The sequence below is a fragment of the Lepidochelys kempii genome, chromosome 2, assembly GCF_965140265.1.
Source record: "Lepidochelys kempii isolate rLepKem1 chromosome 2, rLepKem1.hap2, whole genome shotgun sequence".
Classification (NCBI taxonomy): domain Eukaryota; kingdom Metazoa; phylum Chordata; order Testudines; family Cheloniidae; genus Lepidochelys; species Lepidochelys kempii.
Window position 1 is genome coordinate 197,814,423 of NC_133257.1, and position 15,650 is coordinate 197,830,072.

Consider the following 15,650-nt stretch of genomic DNA (forward strand, 5'->3'; position numbering starts at 1 on the left):
GTTTATAACTTGACCAAATATGGAATTTTTTACATGGAATGTCAAAGCACATCTGACAGTAGGCTGGTCCTCTGCCAGATTTCAAGTCCTTACGCCAAAGCATGGAGATGCTAGAGCTTCTAACTTAACTACACAGTTGTAAGAATTTAAAAATTCAGGCTGAGGCACACATCCTGCATGGAGAACTTTATCCTAAATGGCTAAAGTTTGGCAGAGTTTTAAAAGTTTTATAAGTAGCTGCAGTACAGGGTCTTATAATGGGAAGCGTTAGCCAACCTTAACTACAATATTCAAGGAAGCCCAAGGAGTCAGTGGGAGCTAGCTTAGGCAGAACCTGAATACTGATACTAAATTGACTAAGGCATAAATGACTGACAGGATTAATGCTAAAGGATGGATTTTCCAGATATGATTGTCACATCAGTGTAATATTGGAACGCCATATTTCAGAGAGTTATCCATAGTTACTGCTAAATTTCAGAACTATCTCATGAGGTGACCTCAGCTCTTGAAAAACAAAGTTTTATATTACTCAAATTGGCTAAAATTCCATGTTTTGAACTTCTAGCAAATGTAGCCTTATTAGAAGTGAGCTGAAGCAAACTCTTCCTCATTTAAAATTAAGAAAAACAAGTTTTCCAGATATCTCGATTTCTCCTAGTTAGAGGCTCAAAAGTAACGTAGCCATCAAGGCAAATGTCAGTCAGTATTCTGGTTGTGTCAGTTCATGCCCTTTTTTTATAAGCCCTAGAAATCTTTTGTACATGTTTTGTTCCCTGATTTTCAAAATAAATCTTTGCAACACTCTGTAAGGGAGACTTCTCCATGATAATAAAAAGTGCTCTTCCTGACCTTGAGAACCCTGTCGTTAAAGAACGAGCTCAACAGCTAAGGAACAGTTTGGAATATCAAAAACTGTGACTAACCATATCAATAGCTGGTGACCTGTGTAACATGATAGAGTGGCAGATCACTTTTGTCTGTTGCTGGGAATTGCACCCTTAGCTTGTAGTGTAGACATAGCCTAAAGAACTGGTACACAGATTGGGGCTATAAATGCTACAAACACTTTGAAAATGGAATCCTTGGCTAGATAAAAAGGTATAAACATACTTTCATTGCACTCCTTTCACTTGTAAAAACCAGTCCTGCATAATATACAGGAATTCATGTGATACTTAAGTCCCTTGTTTGGAGAGGAAAATACACTTCTAAAGTGGAGAGAAGGGACTTGTTGCAATTATTTCAGTTCACATAAAATTACATTCTGTTTCTGGGTTGTAGTTGTTAGTTTTATACTTCAGTGAGTTTGACCTGCAAACACGAACTTATAAGTACTTCTTCCTTTCCTTTCTCTAATTAATTTTAAGATAGGAGGCCTGCTCATAAACCATCTTTTTTTCCAAGCAGAAGATTCTTTTAACAGGACAGGAGATGAATAGAGACAGAATAAACATTTCCTTAACATCTGTCACTACTGTTTGTATAGAGCTAGAAGTCAAACCTGTGCTGAACTGAACACCAACTTCTATGAGTTAAGATGTTTTAAGAGCAAGGAAGTTTATTCTATTACAAGAAACAAAGCGTGACTCACTACAGTGTAGGCATAGAGAGAAAATAAGTTAGTTGAGATGTTGAACTCCTATTAGAATCATTGCACGAGCATATCTGTGGCAGATGATAACTTAGACCAGTCTCCAAAAATCCATTTTGGGAAATTTCTATGCCAGCTATATCACAGTCAGTGGTTCTTCGTAATTCTTAAGGCAAAGTTGATTTTAAAACTTAAAAGCAAATAACACTTTAAGTACGGCAGATTAAAGCCAAAAGATTTAATGCAAAATAAAACCATGAGGCAGAAGCTATGCTTGAGAGAGATGAAAATCTTTCAGAGTTGTTTTAAGGTAAATTACTGCTATTAACATAGTGCGTAGGAGGTCTAGTCATGGGCAAGTCATAGCACATTGTACTAGGCACTGTACAAAGAAAGAAAGAAAAGAAGGTCCCTGCTCCAAGGAGTTTACAATCTACGAATAAGACAAGAGGCAACCGATGCATAGAGAGAGACCAGCGGGCGTACAAGGAAACAATGAGATAGTCATGATAAGCAGTAGTCTTAGCACACCAGCTGCCTAACTGTTGTCAAGTTCTTTATAGGCATCCCTGCAAAGGAGAGTTTTAAGTAAGGATTTGAAGGTGAATAATGAGGTAGCTTTGTGGATGTTTACAGGGAGGTCCCCCCAAGCCTGTGGGGCATCATGGGAGAAAGTATGAAGATGCTTGTTTGAACATTTTAAAAAGTGGATGATCAGAGGCAAGTATCAACAGCTCAATAGTAGAATGAGAAAGGATAGGTGAGGTTGAGGATTGACTGTGAAAGGCCTTGAAAGTGGATACAAGCAGCTCAGGTTGTATACAATAGAGGAGGAGCGAGTGGAGGGATGCAAAGAGAGGTATGGAATGGTTAAAGCGATGGGCTAGGAAAATGATCTTAGCAGCAGCATTCTGAATGGATTTGTTTGGGACAAGATTACATTTGTCAAGGCCAAAGAGAAGGATGTTGCAATAATCGAGACATGAGAAGCTTGAAAAGCTTTTTTTGGCTAAAGTGGCTGACGTACTTGTCTTTTTATAATATTGAAACCTTTGGCCAATAAATACAAGTCATACCTATTGTGAAAGAGAACTGGCTGTAACTTAATACACCAAAACTACCTTTAACAATTACTCAAGTTATTTGGCCACAAACAGAGGTTGAAAATGCTGACCTGTAGGACCCCAGCCAAAGTGCAATGATATTAATAGGCAGCAGATTTAAAACCAAACAAAAGAGGAAGTATTTCTTCACACAATACACAGTTGACCTGTGGAAGTCTCTGTCAGAGGATGATGTGAAGGCCAAAAGTATAACAGTGTTCCAAAAAGAAATTAGATAAGTTTGTGAAGGATAGGTCCAACAATGGTTATAAGCCAAGATGGTCAGGGATGCAACCCCATTGTCTGTGTGCCCCTAGTCTCTGATAGCTAGAGGCTGGGAGTGGATGACAGGATGGATCATTCAATGATTGCCTTTCTGTTGATTCCATGTGAAGCACCTGCCATTGGCTGCTGTCAGAAGACAGCATATTGGGCTAGATGGACCATTGCTCTGATCCAGTATGACTGTTCTTATGTAAGACTTAAAACTCAGTTTTATAACTAGAGTTTCATGGCATGAGATCACCGTTCCCAATGCTACTGTTGCAGGAAAAAATTGGACATCTGTACTTGGAGCTCAGTATTTACTTTTCTGTCCACTTTTTTGCCTATCTTCTTATTCTGTCTCCATCTAGTTTCCTTTCTCTCCTTGTTTTTGACTCTTTCCCCCCGTTTTTATTCACTTTTGTTGTAGTTTTTTGCTGCATCCCCTGTCTGTTCCTTCTAGCTGCTCAAAGTTGTGTTGTCAGAGAAGTGCCCCAAAGCCTAGGTTGGTGAGCCTGTAGTCATCCTGCATGTATGAGCGTCTCCTGTGATTAGATGTACTGGGGACCACCAGTGAAAGAGCATGAAGTGAAAGGTAGGTTTCAAAAACTTCCCATGCTAGCATATTTGTAGTGGTGAGTTGGAGTGCATCAGAGGGCCTGCAGCTTTCCTTACCCTGACTCCAACTTGTGCCTACTCTGTGCCTCTCTAGATTAGTGTAGTACCTCCCCAGGGGATCCATCGGCTATTTTGGGGAGCACTGTGTTAGTTGAATTGAATATTCATCTAGTTTCTTAAATAAATGTACATCATATAAAATACTACATTAGTTCAAAATCAGCCTTGTAATACTATTCTTTCATACTGCTAAGTGCTTTTAATGGTAATATTTCTTTTTGTATGTATACCAACTTCAGTGTAAAACTGCCTATTTTTTTTAACCATACCATGCTAACTTTTTTAGTATCAGGGTATTTGGGCCTAATATGCGATGTGTGAAACTCTTAGTTATCAAACTAATTGCTCGAGGAAAGCACATATTTTCTATTACAACTTTAAGCTTTTCTCTGCTAGTGGCTTTGGACAACACCACAAATAGATTAGTTTATTTTTTTGCCATGACTTTTGTGTTATGTATGTATTAGTAATTGAACTGTGAGATTTTTATTTTATGCAAACTGATTTTTTTAGCCTATGAGAAGCATGTGATAACATTTAGCAAACTTCTGAAATATGTTTGAATTGATTCATACTAATAATGACCGTAAGTACTCAATACCACTGGAAGATTTCAGCATCTAAGCTTGGATAAAGTCATGTTAGATTAAAATGAACAATTATCTCTGGAGTTTTGGATACTAAATTTAGTGTCATGCGCTCTACTAATTCTGTTGATTATTGGTTTAAGCTAATTCCTTAACAAGCTTGGATGGGATCAGCAATACTGTGTACAGGTGTATGTATGAGTGGAGGTTTGAAGGTCATATAATAATTCAATTATATCTTTGTACTCCTACCTGAACTGTTGGTTTTAAATTTGTAATTGCCTATAGGTGAATGTATTCATGCAAGTAATTTAACTTCAGACTCTTAAATTCTTCACAGTTACTCCTATTTCTCCCCCTTCTGAGCTGTTGTAATAAATTACTTTCCAACATCTCTTTGAGGAGATACAGGTAAGTGTGTCCCTCCTTATTCAATTGGTTGGAGGAGATAATACTGAGCAACCAATTTTTTTTTTCTTGTTGGAAACTGAGTTTATCACATGCATTGAAACTTTACCTTTTCATCTTTAATCATTCTCCATTTATCTTTGGGTAGGGAAGAAGCTGGGAGTAGGATGCTACTTGATATAATCAGCTGTCTACATATTTTTTAAACAGTTTTCTCAGTGCTGTTCTCTACCTAGAACTGAACTCACTGAATCACTTTGCTTTACTTTGTGGCTTTAACAGACTTTTGGGTTTGAACATACTTGCAGCAGGTTCTTACAAAGATTTTGTAGTAAATAAAATAAGCAACGTATTTTCTAAAGAATGGAAGAGTGTCTTCTGTATATGTCATTGACTTTTTTTTTTTTTTTGCTAAGAAGAAGTCACTTCATTCATTCATAAAACAGTCTTTCTAAAGACTTTGGGTTGCTGGTTGCAACAATCAACTTCATTATCATTATGACATGAAGGAGTTCTTTTCTCTGGCTATACCGAAAGGAGGCCAGGAGACTCTTGACATGGGTTTAATCAGGCCGCAACTTTATTATTAGATGTCTGGGACTACCTGGCAGATAAAATTGTACAGTGCAGGTAACCCCATGTTTTTTCTGTAATTACCTGGGGGGCTTTTATCAGCTCCCACACTTTTTCCATCCATGTCCCTCCAGCAAATCCATTGCCAGGACCTTACCATCCACCTCCCTCGTAGGAGGGTTAAGGTGGGCTATAGGAATGGGGGGTTGGCTCCCTGCTGTACCAATCATAGGAGTCCCCAACTGCCCCCATTAATTCCTTTAATGAATACCTCTTTTAAAGTCCTTTTCCAAGCCATTTATCTGGTCACTGTATACCTTTCCTATGGAGTACCTGCACTGGACATCCGCTCGACACTTAAATAATGAGTTGCGAAATATAGCCTTCTGCCCTTCATGCCATGCATGAACAGAGCACTAACTGAACTCACTGTGGGGAAGGTGAAAAAACCCCAACTGCACCCAAGCCAATATGGTGGTAAGGGAAAAATTCTTTCCCAGCCCCCCTAAAAAGGGGTGGCTAGCGTAATGCCCACAGCAGGTCTTGACCAAACCTGGTATTTTACCACATGAAGGGTAGGGAGGATGGATCCTGCTTTGTACTACTCCATGTAAAAGGGAGGCTTCAGGTCCAGTGCTGCCCCTTTTAAACCCTGCATTCCTAGGGGATGAGTCAGCAACCCTGCTGACCCTATTGCAGCACATTTCATCTCGCTCTTCCTTTCCTTCCTCCACCCAGCCATAAAGCACGGTTGCCTTCATTTTGCCAGCCCACCAAACACCCCCCTGCTTAAAGGTGCAGGGCGGTCATTGGCCATACAACTCAGTCTTGTAAAACCCCCATAGCCATATCCCTTTGGATGTTGTGTTTAGCCAACACTGCTGCTTTTTGGCTTCTCCTCTTTGTGTCTATCCCAAAAGAGCCAGGTAGAATTGCTATCAGTGGAACATAAGGACTGCTTGCTCTGTGTGCATCTTCCCAAAGGGTATGGGAGAAGGTGGCCATTGACCAGCCCCATTTCTGCACCAGCCTACAGAATAGACAGTGCATACTGCTAGTAGCTTCCACACACAGGCTGCATCTATACTTGGAGCTAGGGCTGTGATTTCCATCTTGCGTAAACGTACTCTTGCTAGCTCTCATTGAGCTAGCATTCTAAAAACAGTAGTGCAGCTGTAGTGGCACAGACAGCGGTGAGCGGTGGGATGGGTTAGCTCTCCAGACTACAGACCTGCCTGGGCCCTGTGAGTAATTACTCGGGGTGGCTAACCTGTGCCACCACTTCCCATGCTACTGCAGCTACACTATTATTTTTAGCATGCTAGCTAAATGAAAGCTAGAGTGAATGTGTCCACACGAGCTGGGAATTGCACCTCTAGCTCCAAGTGTAGATGTAGCCAAAGGTAGTATAGTTATTTACTCCAGATGGCCTGAGCATTTCCCCCAGCACTGGAGAGCTCTTGGGTAGCCCAGCACTGCCCTCTTCTGAAGGCAATGGCTAAAGGACAAAGCCTGCCCCGTAACTAGGGCTGTTTGAAATTTTTTCATAGAAACTTTTTTTGAAGGAAAATTAGGTTTTTTCATCTAAATGAAAATTATAGTAGAAAGTATCTGCTCCTCTCAATTTTTTTTTCATATTTAACGCCCCCCCCCCAAATACTTTACATCCAAAAGTTTAAATTTTCTTTAAAGCTCACTTTCCAACCAGCTCTTCCTATAAGTTTTATGGCAACACATTATGCTATCATTAAAGTTATCATGTTGCTACAAATATTCAAGATGACAGTACTGAAATAATTTGTTTGGGTGGGAAAAAATCTTTAGAAAAATGGGACTGGTTGATAGTTAAATATTTTGTTTTTTATTGGGGCTGGCAATATTTGGGAGCCACACATTTAAAAGCATTTTACTATATGTCTTTAAATATTTTTTAAACCTTTTTTAAAAAATTCTTCCAAGGAAAGTGCAAATGCACACAAACCTTTTCAATGAAATGAACAAGATATTTTAAATTAATACAATCATTATTACCAGCATCAGGACAAATGATTTTTTTTGTGTATATAAAAAGCCACTAGCTGAGGCAACAAATTTGCTTTCACATGGATGCATTAATATGGCTCATATGTAATGTCATTATGAAAACCTTAGTTTACATTTTTAAATAGTATACACTGATCCTATGATTGTGTGCTGGCCATCTCCTGTGTCAAAGGTTTTTTTTTTAAAAAAAGACAACTGAACTAAAAGCATAAAGCAATAATAAATTTTACTTTATTAGTTCTGTTGTCTTTTTAACTTTGACACAGAAGAGGGCCAGCTCACAATCATAGGATCAGTATATACTGTTTAAAAATGTAAACTAAAAGTTTTCATAATGACATTACATATGAGCCATGTTGTATCAAGCTGCATTAATACATCCACATGAAAGCAAATTTGTTGCCTCATTATGTTGCCAATAGTTATTTTCCCATCAGAGCCAGCTGACACTTCAATCATTCTGAATAAACTTCATGTGTTTAGAATTTCATTTTCTGCAGATGCCTGTCTGCATGTTCAAAACCCTGCATTTGTGTATATGAATAGATATTTGCACACTTCGATGCCTGTGCTCAGTGATTGTGACTGCAGTTTAGAAGGCTGCAGTTGGTGTAGAACATAGAAGATAAATACTTCTGGAAGTAGGAAAAATAGTGGATGATCTTAATAGCGTGTACCCATAAAATAATTTGCTAAATAGTCTATAACTAATGCTCCAGGGTTTAAAAGGCAGACCAACACCTTTTTCCTGGTTTCTAGACTTCCAGCTTGTGTATACAATGAGTTACTGTGTGGCAAGCTAAGATGTGAATCTACCGTGCATTACTTTGCCATGTGGTAACTCACTGTGTGGACACTGCTATAGCACAGTGAAAATCTCCATGTATGGCTCTTAGTCCCTAGTTTTTGTAGCTCAAAGGTGGTGTGTTCCTGTAAAATAAGAACATGTAAAAAGAAAAGGTTAAAAATGTTTGTCTTCAGATTTTTTTTTACGATGGATTTGATATTTATAGCACTTTTTTAGCTCCTGCTAATCTGCTGAGTTTACATATCTTCAACAACAGAATAGTCACTTCCTGTTTCTGTTGTAAAGGCAATCTTCTGTAGTACCTTTTATAGTAAGACCTGAAACATTGTGTGAACACCCATGCGTTTAGCTACATTTCACTATTTTCATTAGATTGTTTCAAAAGGAGTTCAAAATATTATTACATATGGTTAATATTCCATTATAGTCTCATATCAAGAGTGTATTCATAACATTTTTTTAGAGTTCCATCTTTCGTCAAGGCTGCCTGTATTGTCTTGATACGTAGGGCTTTGAGTCAGGAAAAAAGAAAAGATGAAGAAAAATTTCCAGTTGTTTGAAAATAACTTGCTATTGGCAATGAATGCTATAGCAGTGCATTTATTTTTTTCCTCCTTTGCTTCCTCATTCCTTTTAAGGCCAATATGCTTTGATATGAGGATACTTTGTTTAAATTTCATTAAGTTTTTGGAATAAGAAAAAGTAGTTTTTGTATTGACTGTTTGATATTGCAGGATATTGTCAAACCTGGTTGCCTAAAGTTAGTCTCCCAAAACCTTATTTCGGTAACTAATTTAAATGATACTTCTGAAAGTTAGACCAGCAGTGCTATACTGTAAATGGGGCTCAGAATTCCAGGGCATTGACACAATCAGAGAAGATTAACTACAAAATCTGAGTAGTGGATGGAACTACCTTTTGTACAGTGTATCTTGAATGGGAAAATAGATACCTGGTGAAGTGCTCTCAGTATGCTTGTTCAGGAACATTGCCAATAGTCCTTGCACTAGCCCTGCCTCAGGAGTGTTGTGGCCAGGATTCTAGTGTGATGCATCCCAACTGGCAAAATGAGGGCACCATGACATTCTCTGACTTTTCTGCCCCACCACTGGCATATTGCACAGTGACCTCAGCTGTGTAAAGCACTGCATCCCAATGTTGAGAATCAAGATTGAGTTTTCTGACATGAAAGGCTGATGTGTTCTGTAACTGGATCTTCTGTATTATGGCAAGAAAGAGCAGAGACTGCTATATGTGACCCATTCTGGGGAAGATTCTAAGTCACGGATTCTTTGAGCCCTGCAACAGACAGAAGGAAAATGAAGAGTGGTGTTACTGATGTAAAGATTCTATGTATTTGTATGTTTCTTGGGTTTTTGACATAGTATTGTAAGGCTGGGTGGGATAGTTCTTCTTACATTTTTATTGCTCCCTTTTATACTTACTTGATAGGCCACAGAGCTGTGTACATTGGTGTACATGTCCCATTTGGAAAGGAGGGCCGTCGACGTCATAGGCATCGTGGACATAGGCATCACAGAAGAAGAAAAGAGAAAGAAACTGATAGAGAAGATGGGCGAGAATCTCCATCATATGGTAAGAAAATTCTGCCTTATGGGGCTTTTTCATGTTGATTAAAGAAAAACCCCCAAACAATAGCTAATCTAGATTATTAAACCTCACTCTGTTTTCTTCACTATGAAAATATCTGGGATCAATTTAAGAGTAATTACTGTTAATAGCAGGCAGAGGTTTTGTGGCTGTGCTCTATTTAAATCACAAGTTATTTGGCTCTGTATAGGTATCTCTGGGTGAAGATCTATTTCCTTTGGTATACAGGAAGTCAGACTATATGATTCCAATGGTCCTTTTTGACATAAAAATCTATAGATTGTTTACATGTCAAGAGTCCTCTTTAGGTTTTGTGATCTTGTGTTGTTCTTCCTTGTTGCATCATTCAATGCCACCAGTAGTGTGCTGGAAGCCACATTGTGCTGTGGGCCACATTGTGCTGTATTCTCCACAGATGTATTACAGTGAGTACTTCAGCCTGTCTGCTGCTTGGGGTGACCTGAGAGTGATCAAAAGCAAGGGAGTGTCCCACCTCCTGAAGTTTTTTCTACCCCCAAAGTGGCCAGTGGCTCAATCCAAATTTCCTACTGCAAATTTCTGAAGGAAATTCCAAACTTAATTTAAAAATGTTAGACTAACAGTTTGACCCAGTTTCTCTAATCCCTGATCCAGGGCCAAATTTGACTTTGGTGGAGATTATTCCTTCTGCTCCACCCCTCTTCTGAAGAGTTTGCCACTTCGGGCTTCTAAGAGAGAGCTAGGACGGGGAAACATCAAAGCCAAAAGGAAAGGCCTGTGACTCCTGCTTTTCCTCCTTTTCCCCAGTTATATTGAATACCCTGTTAGGGAGCTCAGCAAGCTCTGTGGGTAGAACCTTGTAGCCCAATCTGGGCAGGAAAGGGAGCCAAGCAAGATTGAATAGGCCAGCTCTGATCCCCAGGCTGGATGGGGTTGCTTCAGCAGGAAAAGAGGCAGGCATGACGAGAAAAGAACTGAGTATGGAACAAGCAGTTTCCTCCTCATCTCCATGAAGGGAGTGACGCCAGAAGGGTAGAGCGCCAGATGGAGGTCATGCCTGTGTCCCTAAAGCCCGCACCAGCAGCCACTCCTTTGCGGTGTTCTCACCTCCTTCTCTTCCGCTTCCTTGTGGGTTGCAGGTAGAGGCACCAAACCAAGGTGGATTAAAAAAAACCCTTTATTTAAAAAAAACTATGGATTTTTTTATTTAAATTTGATTTTTTTTAATGATTTTTTTCTTTTTAAAAATCTATTTAAAATGAAATCCGAATTTAGGCCGTAGCATATTTTGTATTAAACGTCTTATAATTTTTAAAACATTTAAATAAAAAATAAATATGTTGAATCCATGACTCTCTCAAAAAACTCCTTTGCGGTGTTCTCACCTCCTTCTCTTCCGCTTCCTTGTGGGTTGCAGGTAGAGGCACCAAACCAAGGTGGATTAAAAAAACCCCTTTATTTAAAAAAAACTATGGATTTTTTTATTTAAATTTGATTTTTTTTAATGATTTTTTCTTTTTAAAAATCTATTTAAAATGAAATCCGAATTTAGGCCGTAGCATATTTTGTATTAAACGTCTTATAATTTTTAAAACATTTAAATAAAAAATAAATATGTTGAATCCATGACTCTCTCAAAAAACTAAAGACTGCTTTTCTATGTAAAGAATGAATCAAGTCGAAAAAAAATCTAACTTCTGTGTGTTTAATTAAATTCTCATTACCATCCTAATGCAGCTTGACACCAGTCATGAACCAGAAGTCAACTATCTAGTAAATAAGCAATATATTTTTCACCATTTTCTAATGTACTAAAATGTAAAATTAATAAAAATACTAAGCTATATAATTGCTTAAATAGATCTATATAGTTATAGTGTATCATCCTAGGTAGCAAAAAGATATACCAAATCTATTATTATGGCTCTATTTAGTTGTAAATCAGCAGATTTTAATGGTTATATCAATAAATGAGTGTGATGTTATTGACATGAACTGTAACCATATAGATTATTGTTGCAACCAAGGTCCGATAGAGCGGACCCTCACTAGAGCGCACATCGCTAGAGCACGGATACGCATGTAGCGCGGTTGCAGCGATGGACACAAATTTAAATGTTTAAATTGGGATACATGGTAACGCGGCCCCCGCTTTAACACAATACCGCACATGGATCCCGAACCCCGTGTTCTAGCGAGGGTCTGTGTAGTTCCACTAAATCTTGTACAAAGGAGGTCAAATAAGGTGTCTATGGAAAGCTTGTAATTTGCTGGTTATGATTATGCTGTCTATATGTGTGTATCATTTTTGTATTTGTATTTGAAGGTATGAATATTGCCTCTGTACTTGTATCATGGAATCATAGAATATCCAGATTGGAAGGGACCTCAGGAGATCATCTAGTCCAACCCCCTGCTCAAAGCAGGACCAATCCCCAATTTTTGCCCCAGATCCTTAAATGGCCCCCTCAACGATTGAACTCTCAACCCTGGGTCTCAATGTGTTTGATTCTAAGTAGCATCAGTGAAGCACTTGGTCAGCTTCTTGAGAAAGGAGTATTCTGAGTAAGTGCCCAATCCTTTCTCTGTGACGTTTTGTTCCTTCCCTAGGAATTTTCACTTTGAGAAAATCTTGCACTGAAGATCTGTGGACATAACCCTGAGAGAGGATGGGAGAATTTGTGATTGCTTACCTGAAAATGTTCTTTTCATTGGAGAGAGGTCCGCAAATCTGGCCCTCCCTGAAAAAGGCAGATCTGTTTACCTTGCGGTTAAACTTTTCTTGTTCACCTCATGTTGAATATTATTTTTGCAAGGTGCAGGATGAGAGATTTATTTTTTTTGTTTTATGGTCCAGAGGGGCTAGTTTTGGCAGCATCTTGAAACTAAGGGGAGTCACCAGAAGGGGGGGACTAGTCCCCAGCCTTCCAGTCAGCTTTGATTTTGCCCCCTAGAGCTGCAGACTGGTGATGACCCCCACTGAGCATCTGTGGACTTATCCCTTCAAAGAAGGGAAAATTTTCACGTAAGCAACCAAAGTTCTCCCACGTGCAACCTTACCTCTGTCTGTTGAAATGGACAACCATTATAATAGTTCCATGATTTATTGTCTGGGGCTTATTTTCCTTTTTAATGTCTATAGTCGAATTGTGCTTCTCTTTGAAGAGAAAAAAATAGATATGATCTATTTTGCTTTCAAGTATGAGACTAAGATGTCTTGCCCTTTGAGTTTGTGTTGACTTTTTTCATGTTACCAATTTTGTTGTTGATGTTTGTTTTGAGGTGTGAAATTATGGCAAGAGTTTAAATATTTTTAAGCTCTTGTCATAATTTCACAAGTGTGTTAACTAGAGTATAGAAGTAGCTTATTTTCATCCTCCTCCTTTTGTTTTTAGAAACCCATTACAGGAAACCTGTATTTGGCAAACTATTCCCATCTTCTTCTGATGAGAGATTTTCAACACTCCATGTTCCAACACTCGCTCCACTGTGAGAGGGAGGATAACGTTTTAATTATTGCAAGGTGTTAACATTTCAATAGAAATATTACCTTTTAAATCATTTTTTTTCCATCAAGACACCCCATCCCAACGAGTGCAGTTTATTCTGGGTACTGAGGATGATGATGAAGAACACATTCCCCATGATCTCTTCACTGAAATGGATGAACTGTACTTCAAGGATGGGGAAGAATATGAATGGAAAGAAACTGCCAGGTGAACCAAACATAGATCTGTTTCATGTAACCTTTTCCACTGATCTTGTTTACTTTGTCCTCAGAAATCAATTTTAGGTTAGAATTTTCAAGTCAATGAGCAGGAAATTTGCCTCCCAGTTAACATTAACACCAATGAAAATTGAAAGTTTGATTCTCTGGGCCCCTCCTTGAAAATATACCCAGACCTCTGGAGGAAATTTCTTGAAGGTCTTTATTATTGCTGTGCTGACTTTATTTCCTAAAGTTGATTGAGTGTAGTGTTGCAAACAGTATAGGGATAACTGACAGTGAGTACAGATGTTCTAGTTACATAGTATTGTTTTTGCTGTGACAAAAAGTAAACAAAAATGGAAGGACAGGAAGTCATTGATACTAATTTATTGTCTTTTTCTTTTAAGAAACAAAAGAACCCCAAGCTAGGTAATAACACACACTAAACTACATTAAAAAAATGTTAATTAGGTTGCAAAGTCAAGTACTTGAAAGTTAGCATATGCCAGATTTATGGTTCTCCTGTGCAACCTTAATTTTCCCCTCCTTGTGCATATGCATTGTGATAGTCTTTTGTATCTGATATCTTTAATTACGTGATCGCATACTATCTTTTCCACAACGCACAGTTTGGACACCCAAGAGGCAGAACTAAGATTGCATGAGCATCTGTAAATCTGGCATTTCCTAACTTTTGAGTGCTTGACTTTGCAGTTTATGTATCATTTATTAGTATAGTACCATAGATATGCATAGTGATTTATAAACTAAATATTTTCGACATGTTTCTGACTCCAAAAGCCTACAATCTCTGTTTGATGGATATAAATCATACACTTAAAAGATTAACTGAGTGTGGGAATGCTCTGTCTTGGTTGATCATGCTTGGTACCTGGGCAGAGAGATGTTGGGCCACGAAAGTACTTAGGCACCTAGATTAAGGTACTTAAGCACCTGGATTTAGGTGCTGCTGCAATCCACAAAACCCCTGCTCAGCTGCTGCTTAACTCTATAGGTATCTAAACTCACTTGGCACCTAAATTCTCAGGGTGAAATTTCCTTAAGCACCTAAGTTTCCACCTCTGGGTGCCCGGCTGACTATCTCATACCCAAACCTAAGCGTGATCCATAAAGCAGAATACGTAAACATTCATTCCCTCATCTCTCATTACTGTGGGACTTGATCCAGTAGGTGTGGTCTGAGTTTGCCTACCACATTGTGCCCCATTCTGAATTCAGCTGGTGGTAGTACCTGCCTTATAACTGTTAACCCAGTGGTTAGAGCACTCACCTGGAATGTGGGAGACCCTAATCGCTGGGCTACGGGGAATTCTGACGTGGGTCTTCCGCAGTCTCTCCTATTGAAAGAGTTTCACTTTTTAGAGAAAGATGAGAGAGAGAGAGAGAGAGACTCTATATTGTGATGATCAGGGCACCCATCTGGTAACTGGAAGACGCAGGGTCCAGTCCTCCTGCTCCATGACTGCTTATCCAAAATGAAAAAGCTTCAGCAGGAGAGGTTGAGGGGGCCCCACATGAGAATACCCCATAGCTCTATGGTTAATGTACTGAGAGATGGGAGACTCCTGTTCAAATCCTTTATTCGCCTCAGGCTGAGCGGGGACTTGAACCTGGGTCTCCCACTATTTCCCATTGGCTAGCTTAAGCAGCTTCCTGTCTAGCAGGCTGGCTTTTGTGAATTCCAATTTTAGGCCCCTCTCTCTCCCCAAACATTGTGTGGGGAGACTAGGCACCAAACTCAGGCTGTGTGAATCCCATTGTTATTCCAGTGACTTTCTACACACCTAGCAGTTAGGCGTTGGGGTATTCAGTGTTGTGACACCTACATCCTTTTGTGGATCTGGGCTGTTGTTTCAAACATAAGAAGTGGCATGAAAAAAAGCAGAGTCAAGTATGGGAATGGATGATAGAGGATGCATTAAGGTAGAAGGATTGAGCATGGAGCATAGGGGCTGAAAGGGGGTGTAGACAGAAATAAAAGATGATATATGCAGGTGGATATAGTTTTTGTTTTGCAGCCTACTGCAAACAGAAAAAAGTCTCTTCAGTAGTAATCTGTACATATGCCATAATGTATATTTATATTTCAGGTGGCTAAAATTTGAGGAGGATGTTGAAGATGGTGGTGATCGATGGAGCAAACCTTATGTGGCAACTCTGTCTCTGCACAGTCTCTTTGAACTGAGAAGCTGTATTCTAAATGGGACAGTCATGTTGGACATGAGAGCAAACACACTAGATGAGATAGCAGGTTGTAACAAAAGTTTTTTTG

At 39.0% G+C, this 15,650-nt stretch overlaps 1 protein-coding gene across 11 annotated transcripts in view; it reads left to right on the forward strand.

Annotated features, from left to right (window-relative positions):
• SLC4A7 (solute carrier family 4 member 7) overlaps positions 1–15,650 on the forward strand; it is a 161,722-nt gene that overhangs the window by 87,157 nt on the left and 58,915 nt on the right. For all 11 annotated transcript variants that reach the window (XM_073333411.1, XM_073333416.1, XM_073333420.1 and 8 more), the window contains exons 3-5: positions 9,511–9,654; positions 13,226–13,364; positions 15,469–15,629. In XM_073333411.1, coding sequence (XP_073189512.1) covers positions 9,511–9,654; positions 13,226–13,364; positions 15,469–15,629 — 444 coding nt within the window. The remainder of the gene's footprint in view (positions 1–9,510; positions 9,655–13,225; positions 13,365–15,468; positions 15,630–15,650) is intronic.